Below are 22,029 nucleotides of genomic sequence, written 5' to 3' on the forward strand. Positions count from 1 at the left end.
TGATTAGTACATGATAATAAGACATGGCCATGGAAAATTTGCAAATTAGAGTAAGTTGCAAAGCAAATACAATCTCCCAATTGATCCACCCACCTAGTATGAAAGCCAAACTTTAGTGAACAAGTCTTAATATAAACCAATCCCAATATGGTATGTACCAAAAACTCTTCCATATCCAATTTTAGTACAAGTAATTATTTTAACTGCAAGTCCCAATACAGTTATACAACTTATACATAATAATAATTTTTTTAGTACAAGGCTATATCAAGTAATTTGTGTCCAATCAGAATGTTTGTTTTTGAAAGTAATTTCCGTCAGAATTATGAAGTCTTGTCTTGAACATGGTCACGGAAACGTTTTCTCTATTCAACGGTTCAACCACCCAACCGGACAGTCCGGACCCAGAAAACATTTTTTGGGATGGGCCGGCCAAACTAGAGACCCACATCCCACTACCAAGAGCGGGCCTAAGCCCAAGTCCCAAGACCATCGGGTCCATCTCCAGTGCGTGATGTGACGGCACATAAACCCTAATGTTAGATGCCCTGTACGGCTAACCCCCACTGACCACTGCCCACTGCCCACTGCGTTGGCTTCCTCACACCAAACGACAAATTGCGCACTCACTCAGTGTCTGGGCGAAGCTCGATACTTTCGAAACCCACTCAAAAACCACCTCCATTATCGCATCCTCCGAAACAAAACCCTAGCTTTCCAAACCATCTCTCCCTCTCTGTGACAATTTCTATTGCTGGCAAGAAGCAGAAATGGGTCATTGCATGAATCACAGTGGAATTCTCTCTTCGCGTTTGGGAGTTTTCGGCGGTCACTCTAAGCCGTATTTGTCGAAACCAAACCACTTCCGGTTCTTCCTCTACTCCAAGAAGCTCGGAGCAGGAATCGCCGCTGCTCCTTCTCTGAGCCTCCGACGACCATGGCCGTCGCAGCTGGCGCCCCCGAGTTGCCGAGTCAACCCGGTCCGGAGCGAGTTGTCCAATGGCGGGGTGGCGAGCAAAGAACAACCGCAGAAGCAGCTGGGCAAGAGGACCGACTTGAAGAAGATTATGATACTCGGTGCCGGGCCAATTGTGATCGGGCAAGCTTGCGAGTTCGATTACTCGGGGACTCAGGCGTGCAAATCTCTGAAAGAGGACGGATACGAGGTCGTTTTGATCAATTCGAACCCGGCGACCATCATGACTGACCCGGATTTGGCCGATAGGACTTACATTACGCCGATGACGCCCGAATTGGTGGAGCAAGTGCTCGAAAAGGAACGGCCGGACGCGCTCTTGCCCACGATGGGCGGCCAGACGGCACTGAACCTCGCGGTGGCCTTGGCGGAGAGCGGTGTGCTTGAGAAATACGGCGTCGAGTTGATTGGAGCGAAGCTCGAGGCTATTAAGAAAGCAGAGGATAGAGATTTGTTCAAGACGGCGATGAAGAACATCGGGATTAAAACGCCGCCGTCTGGAATTGCCAACACGCTTGATGAATGCGTGGAAATTGCCAAAGAAATCGGGGAGTTTCCGCTGATTATTAGGCCGGCATTTACGTTAGGCGGGACCGGAGGTGGCATTGCGTATAACAAGGAGGAATTCGAGACCATTTGTAAGGCGGGGCTGGCGGCGAGCTTGACCTCTCAGGTTTTGGTGGAGAAGTCGTTGTTGGGGTGGAAGGAATATGAGCTTGAGGTCATGAGGGACTTGGCGGACAATGTAGTTATTATATGCTCCATTGAGAACATTGACCCAATGGGGGTTCATACCGGGGACTCTATCACTGTGGCGCCGGCGCAGACTTTGACTGATAAAGAGTATCAGCGGCTGAGGGACTATTCCATTGCTATAATAAGGGAAATTGGAGTGGAATGTGGCGGTTCTAATGTGCAGTTTGCTGTCAATCCCGAAGACGGTGAAGTTATGGTGATTGAGATGAATCCCAGGGTGTCACGGTCCTCGGCTCTGGCATCCAAAGCTACTGGTTTTCCGATAGCAAAAATGGCTGCCAAGTTGTCAGTTGGTTATACCTTGGATCAGATTCCCAATGACATTACAAGGAAGACGCCTGCTAGTTTTGAGCCTTCCATAGATTATGTGGTGACTAAGGTAAGTGCTTCTTCATTTACCTTGCAGTAACACTGTCATTAACATTGCTTTTTGTGCTGTTTTTTCTTAGATTACATTAGTTGTTTTTGTGCTTCATTTAAGGATCTTCAATTATGTTTTTCAGTTTTAAGAAGGTTGTCTCTCTTTGGGTATTGCTAGATTTGTTGTACATTTTTAATCATATGCAGCACTGGTGCTATCGTCAGACCTTAGATAGGACTTGTGTGAAAGTCAAATGCTAGATAGCATTGTACATTAGCGTCCTGGATAATATGCTATCACTATTACTTATGCAGGGAGGAATATCATCCATTATTGTTGTTGTTCATCTCAGTGATAACAATAAAATTCTGTTTTCCATGCCATTTAAATTTTCTTACTTATTTTCATCATATTGATCATGCAGATTCCCCGGTTTGCATTTGAAAAATTTCCTGGTTCGCAGCCAATATTGACGACCCAGATGAAATCTGTTGGTGAGTCAATGGCACTGGGTCGCACATTTCAAGAATCCTTTCAGAAAGCAGTTCGATCGTTGGAATGCGGTTTCTCTGGGTGGGGCTGCGCGAAAATTAAAGAACTTGACTGGGATTGGGACCAGTTGAAGTATAGCCTCCGAGTCCCTAACCCCGACCGTATCCATGCCGTATATGCTGTGATGAAGAAGGGGATGAAGGTAGATGAAATTCATGAACTGAGTTACATTGACAAATGGTTCCTCACACAGCTTAAGGAGTTGGTAGATGTGGAGCAATTCCTCCTGGCTAGAAACTTGTCTGATCTGACAAAGGATGAGTTCTATGAAGTGAAAAAAAGAGGTTTCAGTGACAAACAAATAGCTTTTGCCACTAAATCCTCTGAGAAAGAAGTCCGGTTGAAGAGGCTATCATTGGGTGTTACTCCAGCATATAAGCGGGTAGATACTTGTGCTGCAGAGTTTGAGGCCAATACTCCTTATATGTATTCTTCCTACGACTATGAGTGTGAATCAGCTCCCACCCAACAAAAGAAGGTTTTGATTTTAGGTGGAGGACCAAACCGGATTGGTCAGGGGATTGAATTTGACTACTGTTGTTGTCATACGTCCTTTGCCCTTCAGGTATGTCTCTTATACGTTTACTGGCCACTCACCTGCCTTTCCTTTTTCAACTCCATCGCCTTACCATACCCTTTTTATTCATGAACTTAAGTTCCTACACGAAACATAGATATCTTTTATTAACTTAAAATAACTGAGGTGATTAGGTTGACCTGCTGAATGGAGAATTGGTTTTAATCATCAATCATGCATTATTTGTCGCATGCAGCAGTGGGATCACAAAACTTAGGTAGTTACAAGTTGGGCAATGTGTGACCTTTTTTTTTCTCAAGAACAATTTAGCGAGATTCCTATAGGATTTACACTTGGGGGCTGTGTGTATGATAAACTTCAATTTGATTGGTAGTTGATAAGCATTCTGGAGTTTCAATATCATTGATGCAGTTCCAATGCTTGTATTAAAAAGAAGAAATTTTGATTACTTGGATATCTGAAATAATTGTAAGGTATACACTGAATTTGGTGGTTGTGTTTTGTGAATGAACTTACTGGATGAAGCGATCCCCACTGTGTGATTGATTTACACACATGTAAAATATATTGCCTGCCATTATTGAAATTTTTTCTGTGCTATCATAGCTACCAACATAAAACTTTGCCTACTGTTTGTTTAATTTGATTAATTGGTGGAGCCTATGCTGTGAGATTTATAATTCTGCCTTGTTCCTCTGATATGTGGTTGCTTTTGCTCATATCTTTCATTGTGTTATCTGCTTCTCCCCTTCTCTTTTTGCAGAAAGCAGGATATGAGACAATTATGATGAATTCAAATCCTGAGACAGTATCGACAGACTATGACACGAGTGACCGTCTATACTTTGAGCCCCTGACTGTTGAAGATGTGCTGAACATAATTGATTTGGAAAGACCTGATGGCATCATTGTGCAGTTTGGAGGTCAAACACCACTGAAGCTGTCTCTTCCTATCCAGAAATATTTAGATGAGTACAAGCCTAGATGTGCAAGTGGGATTGGACATGTACGCATTTGGGGTACATCACCTGATTCCATAGATGCTGCTGAGGATAGAGAAAAGTTCAATGCAATCCTTAATGAGTTAAAGATTGAACAACCAAAAGGAGGAATTGCCAAGAGCGAAGCTGATGCTATTGCCATTGCAAAGGACATCGGTTACCCAGTTGTTGTCAGGCCTTCTTACGTATTGGGTGGCCGAGGCATGGAGATTGTATATGATGATGACAAACTTGCGACCTACCTTGAAAATGCTGTTGAGGTGGACCCAGAACGCCCTGTATTGATTGACAAGTATCTATCCGATGCCATTGAGATTGATGTTGATGCACTTGCTGATTCTCACGGCAACGTGGTCATTGGTGGAATAATGGAGCACATTGAGCAGGCTGGGGTCCATTCTGGTGACTCTGCTTGCTCGCTTCCAACAAAAACCATCCCATCTTCTTGCTTGGACACAATTAGGTCATGGACTACAAAATTGGCTAAGAGGCTGAATGTGTGTGGGCTGATGAACTGTCAGTATGCAATTACATTGTCTGGAGAGGTTTTCTTACTCGAAGCAAACCCTCGTGCTTCCCGTACCGTCCCATTTGTGTCCAAGGCGATTGGACATCCGTTGGCTAAATATGCTTCTCTTGTCATGTCTGGGAAGTCTCTTCATGATCTAAATTTCACAAAAGAAGTAATTCCTGCACATGTGTCAGTAAAGGAGGCTGTTCTTCCATTTGAGAAGTTTCAAGGTTGTGATGTGTTATTGGGGCCTGAGATGCGTAGCACTGGTGAAGTGATGGGTATTGATTTTGAGTTTCCCATTGCATTTGCCAAGGCTCAGATTGCTGCTGGCCAGAAGCTAGCGCTTTCTGGCACCGTGTTCCTCAGCTTAAATGACTTGACCAAACCTCATCTTGAGAAGATTGCGAAGGCCTTTTTAGAACTTGGATTTGAGATTGTTTCAACTTCTGGGACAGCTCGTGTTCTTGAATTGGCAGGAATTCCAGTGGAACGAGTGCTGAAGCTGCATGAGGGGCGGCCTAATGCTGGTGATATGGTTGCTAATGGGCAAATCCAGTTAATGGTGATCACAAGTTCGGGTGATTCGCTTGATCAGATTGATGGACGACAGCTAAGGAGGATGGCCCTTGGTTACAAGATTCCTGTAATAACTACAGTTGCTGGAGCTTTGGCCACTGCAGAAGCAATAAGGAGTCTAAAGTCCAGCACTGTTAAGATGATTGCACTTCAGGACTTCTTTGATGATGGGGATAAAGGTGGGGGTGGTAAAAAGTTAACATCGGTCGCTTCCTTGTTCTGAATTTTCTGGTAAGCATTAGTGCTTCCTCTTCATCTTATTTATTTTATTTTGTAAGATGTACCCTCTAATGTTGTTTGGAACAGGTTTTCATTAAGTTACTAGTTTTTACCAAAAAATTTCCCATCTCATTTTTCTCCTCCCCCTTTGTTTAAGCTTATAAGCAAATTTTGGATAGCTGTAGCCTATATGTAGGATCTTTTAGGCTTTGGCGTGTGTAATATAGATTTGTTAGTTCGATGGTGGTATAATCATCATTTGTTAGTTCTGTTTTGCTGTATGTTCTCAGGCACAGACATGTAATTTTCCAAACTGCTTTATAGCAAAGTTTAATAATCAGAGAACTTCTACATTAATGAGAAAGTGAATATTATGATGCATCATATCTAAGTCCTGCTTCATATGTAATATTGCAACCATCGGAACTTTTGCTTGGTTGTACTCTGTATAACTTCTATTTTTTTTCTTCTAGAAATGGTACTCGACAATTTTTGGTAGAGCTACTTGATTCAAACCGCTAGCCACAATTGTTGAGACTTCAAATTTTGGATCATATCATATTGATAGTTTTCTTATGGTCCTGTTTTTCTGCTTGGTAGACAAAGGTACAGAAACCAGGCTTAATGGATTTACCATTAGCCTGTGCCATAGAGACTGTCAAATCATTTTGATTTAACATATTATACTCATGGCATATCATTCACATTTGCTTTGATTCACAAGTCACCTAAACTAATCTCCAATTTTAGGCACCAAACTATGTGGCTGATCCTATGAGTGTCTTTTTTGCTATAAAATAATGAGATTCATAATGAACGCATAAGCAAATAAGATATTGCCACATGTTACTCGGGGTGACCTAATATTGGTCATTTTAGAGTTGTTTTGAGCTTATTGAACTTGGTTTAGGAGTAGCAGATGAATTAAAGAATCGTTGTTTTTTGCCTTCAATGATGCTCACTGTAATTATCATTTAAGGTCGTTTTCCCCAAGCGACTGCAATTTCGTTGGCTGCTTGACCCATTTTCTTGAATAATGAGTACTGTATGTGGAATTGAGCAGCTAATCTACGAATGGAGTATACTAGTGTAGAATGTTCGTTATGTTTGCACTTGAAAATACATCGAATTCTCCACTCATTTTTCTCTTCTATGGCGATATTCATGACCCTCCTTTCATTGCGATTATGATTGCTGTATGAAATAATTGGATGGTTCATTTGCTTCAAAATAGATTGTTCTTCTCCAATTATTATTTGCTTTTAAAAGCTATGTATCTGTATCCTTCTTTAGATAGTGGTCAAGCCAAGCTTACCTCTACTGTGGTATTAATTAGGACTTTCTAGAGACTAGATGGCATTTTTTAAGTTTTCCATCAATTTTTTTATTTTTTTCAATTGATAGAAACTCCAATTCATACGACTCCCATATCGGTTGCTAGCTGCTACAGAGAGCTTCTATTGAGAGATCTCGTAATACATTGTAGGATTCATTTTGGATTGCAGTTCATTGATTTTTTTTTTTTATCAAATGGGTATTACTAGATCTCATTGGCGTAGTTCAATGATAAAGGGTTTATTTTTTAATTCTCTTGCCAACAATTATTTTTGTAAAAAATTAGACAAATTAAAAATTATTTAATCATTTGGTCAAATGATCTTTTTAGTATTTACCGAAATTACTGTATAATAATAGTCTATACCAAAATACCTTTCCCTCTAATAAATAACTAACGAATTAAAATGTATTTATTTATCTATTTAGTGATAGGACACGACAGTTATGGCCTGAATATTATTACTTTCTTCATATAAATTTCGTACGTGCTAACGCGTGTAATTTTGTCAAGAAAGACTATAAACCCTCCCGCAAGTTGGCATGGAATTTTGTTAAGAAAGACTTCAAATCCCCACGTTTACAATTACAACTTTGGATGGATACTGGATAGTCATGAGAATGGGTTTGAAGGAGCCCTTCCTTTAGTCCTGCTTGTTATACGAAATTCCAACATACATCCTTTGATTTTGCTTGTCATCCAGTTGCAGTCTTCGCATCTCACGACTACTGTTATTCTGTTATTCACACTAAATAGCTGCTGCACTGGTGCCGCCTCGGACTGTAGAATTTTCCCATTAAATGATGTGGTAATATTTCATTTATTTGAATATAAGTTCACTATGAACTTCATCTAATTTCTCTGACCTATTTCAAGTTACCTTTTTGTAAGAAGCCTTTTTCCTCACTTTAGAAGCACATGGAAAAATTTATTACAAGTTATAATAAATTACTAATAAACCTAGTTTTTAAAAGATTTTTAACTACAAACTCAATTAATTAAAAAATTAAGTTAAGGCCCAATTTGATCCAAGAGAAATCATGATATATTTGACCCAATGAGTTGATTAAAAAATTAAGCTAATTAAAAATTAAGTTAAGGCCCAATCTATTTCCCTTAGATAAAATTTGACCATGAGTTTATCTCATCCATTGGAATCCTAAAATCTAACACGAGACTACAAATAAAATTTGCTTCATTATTTTCCCCAATGGGATCCATTGATGATGCTCTAACGTTATCACTACAAATACACATCTAGTACATTTCAGCAACAAATGATTGCTTTGGCCTTTACTTTGGAGTTTGGATGCATTTCTGTCATTAGCTAATGAATAACTGATGTGGGGGCTTAATATTCTACTTGTGTATTCAATGAATCCGCTGATTCGGTGATTCCTCAAGTCATTGACAAAAGAGATAAAGAATTTAACGATCTCTTGGGGATTGATTTTTTTTTTTTTTCTTTTTAATAACCAAATACTTAGCGGTCTGAGTGGGAACCTGGTTGTAACAAGACCTTACTAAGCTAAAAACGTGTGGACGCCTTATTCTTTTAAACCACATTATACTCTATGAAGTGTGAAATTAGAAGCCTAACGTCTGGAAAGCTCTAGAATACTGACAACTTGCACTCATTTTATTTTTCATTTAAGAGAGAGTAAGAGGGAGAATCAAACTTTAACACATGGTATGAGAATATGCATTTTATCACCGAAATTATAAACTGTACAATTTGCACTCACAAAAAATAATGTTGCATGTATGTATCTCAGTTAGATACCATATTATGGATTACATCTCTTAGAAAGATAAGATCCACAATTATACGTCCGTTAATAAAAGAATATAGTCAACAAATAATTTAGAGAAAATTTGGATTAATTAAATACTATAATTTTAGTATATTCAAATTCTATGATTGATTTGAGTTCAACATTTAAAATTAGTCAGTTGGTCTTTCACTGTCACAATGCACATTTATGTGGTTTACAACTTTGGTTTGTGACCCAACTGAAAATTTGAAAGTTTTGGTCAAGTCTCGAGAATGTTTTGGTCATGGTCTTATACACATGGCATAAATGCAAGCAGCCAGATGGGTGCCCTACCGCCCTACCTTGACAAGCACGGCAACATAACAATGTAACCCTCACCGTAGGATGTTGATGGATGAAATTAATCTCAGCCGTCAGATGATGTCATGACCCCAAAATCTAGGAGCTAGGATGAAGTTGCATTTATTAAGTGTGCAACTAATTAAAACCTTAATAACTATACAAAGTAAGCAAGGGAAATGAGGTTGATTGAATGCTCAAAGTACCAATGCCGTATAGAACATGTGCACTTAGGAGATTCATATATAGATCACCAGTAGTCGCGCTCTTGCCCAGTTGCTGCCATTTGTATGACTTATCATGACTATTCAACCAAATTGGGACATATCTGTTGGCAATAATAGAATGTGTTTGTAATTCTAAGTAGGATATTTAAGATGCTAATTTGATGAGACGGGCACTCGATGTTTGACTTGTTTTTCAAAGCCACCATTGTTAGCATATCAAATTAAATTGTGAGCATAGATAAGACACTTAGCCTTTCACTAATTTATGTATGTATGCATCAATTATATATATATATATATATATTTCCTCACATAGGTATGTGAAATTCACCATATTTTATCGAGATCTACACATATATACATTGTGGTGAGATATGAGGAGTTTGGATTGTGTTTATATTTAATTAAACCTGAAATGTTTAATTCTAAATTTTAAAACAATGTTATTTTAGATATAAACAAAATATCAGCACAGAAAATATAAGTAAATGATCTATTTCGTATTGAGGTTCTTTCCTCGTAGGGCTCATCATGTTTTTGCTAGGGGGTGGTTCAATTGAAAGGGAGCTGATCAAAGAAGTCAATTTTCAAATTCAGTATTGCACTCTCTAGAAACAAGATTATAAATATAGGGGAAGTAAGCCGTACCGACTGGTTTGTTGGTAAGGTATTTTGGTACCACAACTTAATGAAGTCAAATAAATCATTATGAGGGATTGGGGCATTTTGCTAAGAGTGTCAAAACATACCTGTAAGTTAAAACACGAACCGAAAAGTGTTTGAACATTTCTATAGAAAAGTATATCATTCAATTCCTCTTAGACATTTCACAAAGAAAAACAAAGCCATCTTCCAAAGATTAACGATAGCTGCTAGTTCTGTTTACAAGGGTTTGTTGCTAACTTGCTATCAATATGAACTCATTTTTTGCACATAGACTTTGTTTGGAGCATAAACCATATAAAGTAGAATTTGGAGGGATGTGTTTTCTTTTACTAAGGTCCACGCGCATAAGACTCTTGAGAGAAAAAAATCATGGTTAGTGGGGTGGGGGTGGAGATTTGGGGGATAAAAAAACACAAGTCCAACTGCTTCCACTGCGAAGTGGAAGTTTAATTAAGAAGTGGAAAACTCAGTCACTAATCAAATTAGGGAAGCAATTGAGAATTAATTATCAAATAACTATTTTGCCTCTTAGATTGAGAGGTCACAATTAATCGTCAATGGCAGCTTGGGACTTTTAGATTTAACAGAGAGTTTTCTCACATCATGTGCTCAACGAGGTGACCGGCTCCCTACCAACCATACCCCACCCAAGTCTTTATCTATCACTAGATTGTACAAAAAAACAGGAAGAAAATTATTTATACAATACGTACTCAAATTGTGTACTCAAATTTTACTGTCCTAAGTTGTGTGTGAGCAGGCAAAAAGTGAGTTTATAACATTTTTTGTATGTGAAGGGAAAATGTGGGTGAGTTAAAATTTATACATCAATAATGCAGTATATATGACATTACTCCACACAAAAAACACTTTTTTTTTTTTTTTGGGAAATTTTAAAAAAGATATTTATTGATATTTAGCCATGTCATATTTTTAGAGTGTTAAAACTATTATTTTGTAGTGATTAAATTCTCATACTTTGAACTTTTTTCAAGTCGAACACTACTTGAGGGAAGCTCAAACATTATTTAATAATTTATAGTTGAAAGATGTTAAAAGAAGGCTAAAAGTCTTTGATAAAAGCAAAAATTGACAAATTTATTTCCAAATTTCCCCTAATGTTTTTAAAGAGCATTTAAGTAGCTAGTAAGCTACATCGGGATACTTTGGGTCGTTCTCAATGAATGAGTAGGTCGTTTTAGACGGTGGTTAGGGAAGTAGAAAGCTAGCACTGTCTCAGTGGATTCAGCAGCCCAATCACTCACCCACCAAATAAACCCTACTATTACTTCTAACTCATTTCATCTGCATCTTTGCCACATGGCACCCTGACAAATGGCTACACGTACAATAATTAGTTTGAGTGTGGACCATTTTCATTTGTCTTTTGGGTAACCTCGTTTTTTTAATTAAGGAGGAAAACCCCACAAACCAAATTTTCATTGAGTACAAAGCTTTAAAAGGAAACTTGGGATGTGTAAATTACATTGCTAGCTACTTGTATTAAGTAAATGTAGATAAAGTGTGTAGGAGTTTCAATTCAAGAATTTTGTGTTTATACTTCATTCTATATTCACATTTAGTTATTATGTACTATTTTTATCTGTGTGGATTGATTAACTTGATTTTATGAGGAACTACGATTTACATTTTTTCGATTATATTTGAAGTTTGAAATTGAACTTAAAATCTCTATCCTCAATTCCTCACCCTATCCATTTCTATAACACTTAAATTAACAATTGTGGGGTGTGAGCAACTACACTTTGTAATTCAATTTTGAATGCTTAAGGAAGAACTAGAAAGGGTACGTTTTGTAATTTACCTTTGTAATTTACCATGTCATTATGTCGAATAAAAAACCATGTCATTGCCATGATCTTTGACTCTTGCAATTAATATACAAGACTTTTCTGTTTATTGTTTTGTTTCGTGTTTGAAATTAGTCATATATATGACTGAAGTCCAACAAAATGGAGAGAGAGAGAGAGAGAGAGAGAGAGAGAGAGAGAGAGAGAGAGAGAGAGAGAGAGAGAGAGAGAGAGAGAGAGAGAGAGAGAGAGAGAGAGAGAGAGAGAGAGAGAGAGAGAGAGAGAGAGGGACAAGACAAGGAGAGGCGACAAGGTTTTCGTATTAGAAAGTTAAAACTTAAAAAGTTAGGCAATAAGCATAGAATTTTCAAAGATAAAACAAAAATTATTTTAGACCAAGTAGCTAGGAAATTCCGTGCTTTGTTATAAGATCTTAATGTAAACTTCAGCTCTGTACAATTATTCACTAATTACATGTGTTGAGTAAATTGATTAATTTTAATGTAAACTTCAGCTTTGTATAATTTAATGTCTGAATTATAACTTGTCTCATACTCATTATTTCAATATAAAATTATTTGTATAGTTTCTTTAAAATAGTTATTTATCAATAAATTTAATTTTCTACAGAGCACAAAAGGTGGAAAGGAACTCAAAAAAGAGAATTTAAAGCTAAAAGAAATCTAGAAACACTTGGACAAAAAAGAAAGAGAACTTTAGAAACTTTACTTGGGAACAAAAGTTGCATGTGAAAACAACGGCCGTCAGTAATAAGAGAGGGGCAGTCCTGTAGACATGGGCTTAGAAATAGAAAGTGTCTTGAATTTTTTTCTATCATTGTTGACATGGTTTTCATTTGAACTCATTCTTAATCTATACTATAAACAATTTGACTAAACCCAACCAACTAATTTTAGGTGACAAAAGAATCCAAGTAAAATTTGATTCTCTTTACCAAACAAAATCACTCCTAAAGATTATTCATTAGTGCTTTTTTATCTGATGAGGAGGTCATACTTGAACTTCTTTAATATTCTTGAGAAAAATACAACTGGAGGCTGGTTGATAGATTACTTATTATTGTGTAAATGAGAAATAAAATATAAAAATATATTGAAATAGTGGCTATATTTTATTACCAAATAACAAATATAAATTACACATTTAGTTAAGAATCAACTTAATTAATGATCAAGATCCACAATTTGACAAACATTACATTTATTATGTTGTTAAATTGTTTGGCCAAAAATATTCCTGCTAAAATAATAGTTGTTAATTGTTATGCAGCTGTACTTAAGATTTTTAAACTTGAATTAGGCAAAATAGGTTTTCTTTTTCAGAGAAGAGATTTTCAAACTTGAAGAAGAGTTTTCCTGCAGTATTGAGGTCATATTAATAATTTTCAAAGATGACGTCATATTGACGTCTTCTCACAAGCTCAGCTTCCCTATTTATACCTTCACTTTGTGCTCCAACCAAACCCCGCCTCATCTCTCTCTCTCTCTCTCTCTCTCTCTCTCTCTCTGTTTCTGTGTTTCTCTCACACACACAAACACGAGAGCTTAGCTAGCTAAGATGGAGTGCAGTATTGACTCAAACATAAACATAAACACAAACACTACAACTTCATCAATATCAACCCCTCTGTCTCAGTCTCCTTCTTCTCCATCCTCTCCTCCAAATCCAAGTCCAGCTGCTCATCCTGTTGTTCTTAGTCCTTGTGCTGCATGCAAGATCTTGCGCCGGAGATGCGCCGACAAATGTGTGTTGGCTCCCTACTTCCCTCCCACTGAACCAGCCAAGTTCACCATCGCTCATCGTGTCTTTGGTGCTAGTAATATCATCAAGTTCTTGCAGGTAATTCATTCAATTAACCATTAATTAGTACTAATTAATTACTTTTTTGTCGTACATGTAAAGAAATAAATAAATAAAATTATTTGTACCACATTTTATATTTTATGTGTATGTATTTCTAACAAAAGTAGATTTAGAGAGGTACACATCATTTTAAGACCCACTTTATACATACACAAAATATAATACATCTAGCATTAATAGTCAAACTAAACAAGTAGAAGTACCGGGACTCAAAGTAGAGATCTATGTAGACTTTGTGTTTTGGAATATAGGAAGAGTTCCCAAAGGAAATTACAAAAAAGCTTAATGATTTTAAATGGAAATAGTTTGTTGGGTTATGCATTCAGATTTGAAAAGTAAACAATAGTCTACTATTCAATCTTGGGGTTGTTCACACGGTTGACACACATATAATATGCAGACATATCACTGTCAAAGTGGTGTGAAATTCGTCTCCAGTCTCTCTAGGCCTAATATTGTACTTTATCAAGGAAATCAAATACTCTGACTAAATTATGCTGAACAAGGAAGAAAAAAAAAAAGAGAGAATCTCACAATTAACAAATCATTATACCTTTGGCTTGCATGGTATGTTTTCCGACTATCAATTTGAACTATTAACTATTGGTGAAATTTTTTCTAAATATATGATCTTTTTTATTTTTGGTCAAAATCTATATATATGGTCTAAATTGATATTCTGATAACATGCCAGATAACTGGGAAAAAGTTTGCTTCTAGACGGCAGTTATCCCATTTTACTATACCAATTTAACTAAAGGAAACATTTAACTTTCAGGAACTTCCAGAATCCCAAAGGGCTGATGCAGTAAGCAGCATGGTTTATGAAGCTAGTGCAAGAATCAGAGACCCAGTTTATGGGTGTGCAGGGGCAATCTGCCACCTCCAGAAGCAAGTAAACGAGCTCCAAGCACAATTGGCCAAGTCACAGGCTGAGCTTGTCAACATGCAATGCCAGCAAGCCAACCTTGTCGCACTGATTTGCATGGAAATGGCACAATCTGATCAAACTGACCAGGGATCACCTCAGCAATCACTTGATCACAACTTCATTGCCAACAACACTCCTTATAGCAACCAACAGAGCAACTTAAGCTTCATTGAGGATAACACTGCTCTAGGCTCATTGTGGGAACCTCTTTGGACATGATCGATCGATCAAATCGATCAGAATCATTGATTATCCATATCACAGCGGAAGTTTGACAAATGGGTTCCAATCAAATTCTCCTAAGGAGAAGTTGAAGGACATCAATTAATTACCATATTAATAAATTTTAGGTACCTAGTACTAGGAAAGAGATAATGATCTACGGTATTTGATAACAAAAGGGAGAGGAAATATTGCAGGAGGGGACTATCTAATCACTTTGTTTAAACCCTGATGGAGGCAAAGTTAGATGGGTCTTTAATTTCTTCCTTGTAATATTCTTTTCCATATTGGAGAGAGAGATATGTGTCTGTTCTTTATGTCCATTTGTATGCTGATAATTAGTGAATCTAATTAAACCAACTTTTTGGTCACCTACTATAATTACTCAAAACTTGATGTCTGATCTGATATGTATGGATTCCTTGTCAAACTATATAGGTAGCTTGCTTTTGACCATCTTTAATACTTTAGTAACCTTTAAGCCCACACCTGCTTTCTCTTTGCAACTTGAGCTATTAAGCAGCAGCATGCTTGTTTTAATAAGCTGCTAATTAACTAACATGCAATAGTGGGTCCTTAATTTTTTTCTTTTTTAATCAACTTGAACTTTTCTATATATGCTGGAAATTTTTGTTCTTAACTATAAGCATAAATCAATCAGAAATACACATTTACTTGAAATACTCAACTGCAAAATATAAAGATGATCGAGTATGAATGGTGTAATGCCATCCATGTAAACAACTTAGGATTTGTTTTACAGGGCTTTTAGCAGTCTCAAAAACGCTTTTAGAGGTGAAAACTAGAATTGTGTTTGGTTTTAGAAAAGATTAAAATATTTATGTGCTCCTGACAAAAGATGTTGGTGAACAAAAAGGATTCATATACATATTTATGTTATTTTGATTGATCGAATATCACTCTGTAGCATGCTCTTACATACGTGTGCCGTGTACGTTATTCTATACAAGAATTTGACCCTGAGTCGTTGTTGAGAATCGACACACCATCTCAGCATCAGGGTCTCTGTTTTTATCCTCATGGGGCAATATGGACGTATATTATGGCTTTCCAATTTCCATTGCAGGTTCAATTGAAAATGAAACTTGAATACTTTGATGAATAAAAATTGACAATACGATTAATTGTTAGATTAGCTAGCTAGCTAGGCATATGCTGCTTAGGGTTGAAGTATATGCTTAAATCTTGATCACTATGTGAAGGCTAGCTACAGATGTTTTGACTGTTTTTCTCAATCTTTTTAGTGCAGCTTTCATGTAAGTAACAAGTATAATACTACAGTTCCATGGTGATACTGTGAGAATATGGAGTATCATCTCACATTAAAAAATTATATTATTGTGTAAATGCTTATAAGGATTATGTTTCTCTTTCTTTCTGCTATCAATTAATTTTGAATTGGATGAATTGCTAGATTCATTTTTAATATTAGAGCACATGTTGTCCAATTAGAATAAGTTCATCTACGTATGTAACTTAACATGTATAATTACATATTTAATCGTAAGTGTTAATTTATAGTTTAATAATATAAGATGTCATCAATGGTTTCAAACACATTTTACCTCCCCCATTATAACCAATGATTAATAGTGGTTGATGAATTACTGTCCCTAACTGTGACACTTAGCCAACACTAGGAGTCACTAGGCGTTTTTATTAGTCATTAAAAGTCGCCATCTTTATTCTTGACGATCGTGCAGAAGAATTTCGTCAACAGGAAACTGGGCCCCACAGTTGGTGGGGTCATATGCGACGTGTCCATGTGCTAGCTAGTCTTCCTTACTTTGATAGTAATTAGTAAATGTAAAAGTAATCATGGCTGTTTTGTTTGAGTCCCTTAATTAAAACGCGTTTTTAGGGCATAATTCAAATCATGTGCATACCACGTGAGGTGTTGATTGATCTAAAATTCCCCCTAGCAAAGATGCCGAGGAAGCAAGCAAGCCAACAAAACATTGTCACCTGTCGGCAACCTATTTGATGCTCTGTTTGTGTGTCTCTTTTTTCTCTAAGAGACAAACCATCTGTCTCTCACCCAACATGCCATTATTTTCTATGTTTGGAAGGGAACAAAGTCTGTTTTTTTGACCCAATTGTACTACCTAGGGGGTATAGATTTCGCAAACCTAGCTACTCAATAAAAAAAAAAAGGGTTTCCGAAGTCAATGCCAATCCTTCAAAATTATGTTTTTCACTATGGTGACAAAAATTCTTTTGTACTATAGTCAGTGTTGGTGCAAATCGTAAGTTGACTAGATTACACATGCAAGTACAGTCAATTGGTTATAAAAGAAATTAAATTAAGCGACCATCTAACCTTCATTCCATTCCATCTATACTTATCCACGATATAAACTAATGTTTTTTAAATTGTTTGAAGACATTATGTGTATAAAGAATTTTCAATCATTTGTATGAGCTACTCATATATACAAAGTGTTTGTGGATAAATTCACATGAATTTAATGGATAAATCAAACGCTTATACATGGCCTGACAAAGTTACGTGACACTCTGACTTTTCAACGATTGACCTGGTCAAAACTATCGTCCACCTCATCATTCCAGCTCAGCAAACACACGATCTCGACCCCACCAATGATGCTCGGCGTATATCACATTGTCCGAGTTGAAGCTCAACCAATGATCTGTCCATTAAAACTCGGAGGATTGCCCTCGAAGGTCTTCGGCTCGGCTTGGTGTGCGTATCATCTTCCTGCTCCGACCAGTCAAAGTAATCACTTCACACTCAAGGGATTATAGATTGATACATCTTTTGGCTCGGCTTGGATACTCTAGTCCACCACTATTCTGGAAGGTTTAGATATTATTCTCACCTACACTCAAGTGGCTGTGACATGACACTCTATAAACCCTGACAACACTAGCTTCAGATAGGACACTTTGGGTTGCCGACTATCACAAAGCCATGCTTGCATTCAATGCTACTTTGCTGGGTAGTTGTGCATGTTATTGTTCCAAACCTGTGACGTGGTCTCATCTCCATCGCTCATCCATATGCAGGTAAATATCTTGTTTACCTTTTCATTGCCTATATATACAACTTGATAGACACAAAGAAGAGGTTGACAACCCTAAATACTTACACAGCCTCTTGAGAGAATAACCCAAAATTTCTTACCTAGTTCTTTCTAATTCTCCCAAGTTCTTACCTTGTTCTTGCTTGCTCTTGCTTCCGTGCCTTCGTTTGTTCATCTCTGATTTAATCATCGGAGCGTAGTTAGCTAGTACTACACCGGTGCTACTTCTGTTGATTCTTGGTCATGCAAGTAACATCCATCAAGACACATCATCAAGCCAGTTCATCCAAAACACTCCAAATCATTCACAAAGAAGATCAAACAAGAAGCTAAGTCCATTGTTTGAGGTTGTTGCATTAACATACCGATTTTTGCATCAACACAAAGTAAAACAACGTTGTGATGATTTAAATTCAAAGAGCTTTCAGTCATTTGAATGAGCTACTCATATATACAAAGTAAAATAACGCAGGCTAGTTTTAAGTTTAATTGGTGAAATGAGGAGACAATATTAATTTGGTTTAGACACTATTATAGTTAGAAGACTTTATGTGTAATGAGTTATGCTATGTATTAATCACTCAATTTCTAATGACCATTTGGTCTAATGGATGCATTTCGTCTTTCTTATCTTTTGAGTTGTTCTGCCGGATCGGTCGCTCAAGACCTTTGGTCTCTATCCGGACCCGATGAAAAAAATGGGATCACTTCTTATGGACTCGTTGAGAATGATTCTGATCTAGTTCATGGCCTATTAGAAGTAGAAGGCGCTCCGGCGGGATCCTCACGGATAGAAAAAGATTGCAGTCAGTTTTATAATGATCGAGTGACATTGCTTCTTCGGCCCGAACCAAGGAATCCCTTAGATATGATGCAAAATGGATCTTGTTCTATCGTTGATCAGAGATTTCTATCGAAGTAGGTCATGAGTTTGAATCTCATAACAACAGTCGATTAATAGAAGAAAAAAAAAATCACTCAATTTTTAATGTTAGACATTTAGACCCTATCTGAAGGATTGACTTATGCCACATTGGGGATTTTTATGTACTTTTTGTGGGGGACATTACTTCCCCCATTGAGGGTCTCTAACTCGAGAAATTATTTTGTCTAACCGATACACTGTCACGTGGTGTAACCAATCTAACGTGTCATAATATGGGTGAATGTTATTAATACTATACCCTACTAATTAATATAAATATATCGTCCAATAATACTCTTACACGTTGAATTAGTTACACTACGTAGTGGTGTATCGGTTACACCAAATAATTTTTCCTCTAACTCCCGCTTTTATTTCCTTGTTCTGATATTTTTTTAGAGGAAAAAATTTGTTATTTTAAATTTGATGGATGTGTTGAGTAATGCAAGTGGGAATTAATAAAGCTACCCCTTATAAATTATAGTATGTTGGTCTTTTGGCTCAAGTGGCATAAGGTTGGGTGAGGAAAGTGGTAGATTCTAGATTAATTTAGATCTTGTGAATATGTTAAAGAAAAAAAAACATTACTATTATACTATATAGCTAGATATGACTTATGTAAGCTATATACTTGTATTGATATAGCGCATCATCAAATGTTATTGGTCAATATTATTAGATTTAATGGCACCAACTTAATCATAAAAGAACCATTACCACTAGTGGGTTTAGATCGATCTACATCACTGCCCATTTCCCATAGTGGCATTAGGTTAAGCCTATTTGAAGAGGTCGCATATATTGCACCAAATTTGGTCGAAAAAGGGTCATCAGATGGGACATATTAGGAAAAAGCAATTCCCTCATTCCTTATCAACAGAAAAATATATAGAAGAATTATTAATTATATATCCAACACATTAATAAAGGACTAGAAAGAGTCAAAGTTTGTAGCAAGTCTTATCCATATGGTTTGAAAACAACCATAGCTTTAGTTAAACAACTGATATGTACTAAAGAGAATATGTTGTAATGGGAACTAAACTAAGACATTGGTTTTTACAATGTGCATGCATATGCAGAAAATCATGAAAAAGATCCCAAAATACGCTCCTTTTGATTTTTATTCTCTTGCTTTTGGTCTCCTATATACCTTTTTAATTATGCTGCTTGTATATGCATGCATAGCCACTAACTAGCTCAGTTTGCAGCCATTTGAGCTTTCTTTTCTCACTTCAGGTAAGCTCGATCGTAAAGTAGAGAGCCTCTCGAGTCTCGATGTTATTGCAAAATATTTTGATTGCCTACATCGCACGTACGTCTCTTGCTCGTCATGGCCTTCATCCATTTGGGGAATTGGTTGAAATCTGAGTCTACTATAGAGGCGGTTAATTAATTTATTTTCAATAAATAAAATACGACCCTATAATGACACATTATTTGATTCATATAAATAAATTTAACAAATCTAGCATTATGAGGAGAAAACATGTTACTGTTTTAAGTCTTCTATGAAAAGGATTTTTCTTTCCTTTTAGATTAATGAGAAAAATCAACTTAGCAATTTATAGAAACTTTCTGTTGAATTCTACCATATATAAATGGTATGAGAAATTTCAAAGGGGTCAACTAGTCCAAGCAAAACTTCCATATGTATATATCATATACATGTCATTCCTTAGGTAATAGAAGTTGGAAAACTAATGGACATGACATTGAATTTGACCCGATCTGGACTTTTCCATGAATTATTTAATTTCCCACATTAGCTGAAGTGATGCCTCATATATATAGATAGGGTTTGGGAGGAGAAAATTTTTTTGATTAGACTGATAACCAAATTTTTTTATCAGTACACTACTTTAAACCGACGTAATTCTTATTAGCTAGTATGGGATCAACACATCAAGATTAGTAGAGGATCTAAATCCCTACTTAATTAAGTACAATACTTTAATTGAATGCCAATTTTGCTTTGTGTGTACCGATAAAAAAATTTAAATAGAACATTATTCGTGTGTATTCATCTTTGATCAATATTGCTCAATATATAGTGTTTGATGGAGATTCGACCACTATTTGAAGAGATTTGGAGGCAATACTTGGTGATTATATTTTTGGACTCAAATATCTAAGGCTAAAATCTTTTATAGAAGCAAAAAATGGCTAGTTTCAAAAACTCTCCTGTTTCCCTATATCATTTATTGTAATTGAATTTAGAGACAAAAACGAAACACAAAAAAAGAGTTCAGAAATCAATTTCCTTTCCCAAACATGGCCCAAAAGAAAAATGGCCATTAAAGCTAAGGCCCAAAAGAAACAAACAAGTTTTATGCTCAGTGGGCTTTCCAATATTGCTGTCTTGAGAGTCAATCATGAAGAAAGTACGTTAAGCTTTTATTTTGTTTGTGAAATGTGTTATCTTTCTCAAACCAAAAAAAACAAAACTATCTTTTTCTTTTCCTTACCTATTCCTAATTTCCAATTTCCAATAGTTAGTAATAGATAGGACAAAAAACAATATATTTGGATATTTTCTTTTAAAACATGGAAAAGATTCGGCTATATTATAATATTTTCGAGTTTTCATATTTGAGTTTTTAATTTATAATATTTTTTAAGAATATGTGTATAATAAGTTCATTTTCTAAAAAATATATATATGTATTTTTTGTCCATTAAATGTGTATGAAAAACTAGAGAATTTTCAAGGATTCAATCATTTCCAATATTACGTGATTTTACTAACTAGATTGGTTTTCTATGCAAATCTAATGAAGCCATTTACTTCATTGGCAGAGTTTCATGAAGTAACCCAAGAGGCTTCCAACTAGCATGGCTACAATTTAAAATACTTTGAAAACTTAGATCCCCAAACAAAGGGAACGATGCATGACAGATTTAAATGACAGAACTTGTCAAGAGAATTTTTTATGACATTTTATGGTTAAAATTTTGGATAGGCAGATGATTATTATGTTAAGAAATTATTTGTGTTGTTGATAAAAAAAAAAAAAAAAAAAAGTACTTTAAGTAGAAGCCTAAAATGAGAAAGAAAGATAAGCTCAAGTTCACCCAACCCAAAACTTAAGTTCCAGGACAAAAATCCTACCGAACGCTCGGCGGTTCTTGCCGAGCACTCAACAGCAGTAGATCATGCAACCTGCATCGCAACCTCAACCCTCCATCTGCAACCTAAAACATGCATCTACAATTAAAATATGTCATTTGCATCCTAAAAATATGTATCTGCAATTTAAAATCTACAAATGTAGATGAAGGATGCATCTATATCCGTCGAGCTCTCGGCAAGAGTACCAAGTTCTCGGTGTGCCGATCCCTCGGCATCCTGCCG

The 22,029-nt window shown here is 36.4% G+C and overlaps 2 protein-coding genes across 2 annotated transcripts; both read left to right on the forward strand.

Annotated features, from left to right (window-relative positions):
* The first annotated feature begins 606 nt into the window (after positions 1 to 606).
* On the forward strand, positions 607 to 5,871 carry CARB (carbamoyl phosphate synthetase B). Its single transcript, XM_086235407.1, has 3 exons — positions 607 to 2,111; positions 2,518 to 3,210; positions 3,947 to 5,871. Exons 1-3 carry the CDS (start codon positions 771 to 773, stop codon positions 5,495 to 5,497), a joined length of 3,585 nt encoding a protein of 1,194 aa, XP_086091533.1. The 5' UTR covers positions 607 to 770; the 3' UTR covers positions 5,498 to 5,871.
* A 7,313-nt stretch (positions 5,872 to 13,184) lies between these two features.
* On the forward strand, positions 13,185 to 15,085 carry LOC147298746 (LOB domain-containing protein 1-like). The gene is made up of 2 exons (XM_086235418.1): positions 13,185 to 13,507; positions 14,310 to 15,085. Exons 1-2 carry the CDS (start codon positions 13,226 to 13,228, stop codon positions 14,679 to 14,681), a joined length of 654 nt encoding a protein of 217 aa, XP_086091544.1. The 5' UTR covers positions 13,185 to 13,225; the 3' UTR covers positions 14,682 to 15,085.
* Positions 15,086 to 22,029: the final 6,944 nt, after the last annotated feature.

Source organism: Dryas octopetala, chromosome 1 (genome assembly GCF_963921425.1).
Source record: "Dryas octopetala chromosome 1, drDryOcto1.1, whole genome shotgun sequence".
Taxonomy (NCBI): Eukaryota; Viridiplantae; Streptophyta; class Magnoliopsida; order Rosales; family Rosaceae; genus Dryas; species Dryas octopetala.

What these genes read in the sequence shown, in the direction of transcription:
- LOC147298746 (XM_086235418.1), top strand. Translation starts at nt 13,226, where the DNA reads ATGGAGTGCAGTATTGACTCAAACATAAACATAAACACAAACACTACA. An exon ending in ATATCATCAAGTTCTTGCAG is followed by an intron (nt 13,508 to 14,309) that starts GTAATTCATTCA and finishes TTTAACTTTCAG; the next exon opens with GAACTTCCAGAATCCCAAAG.
- CARB (XM_086235407.1), top strand. Translation starts at nt 771, where the DNA reads ATGGGTCATTGCATGAATCACAGTGGAATTCTCTCTTCGCGTTTGGGA. An exon ending in TAGATTATGTGGTGACTAAG is followed by an intron (nt 2,112 to 2,517) that starts GTAAGTGCTTCT and finishes TTGATCATGCAG; the next exon opens with ATTCCCCGGTTTGCATTTGA. An exon ending in ATACGTCCTTTGCCCTTCAG is followed by an intron (nt 3,211 to 3,946) that starts GTATGTCTCTTA and finishes CTCTTTTTGCAG; the next exon opens with AAAGCAGGATATGAGACAAT.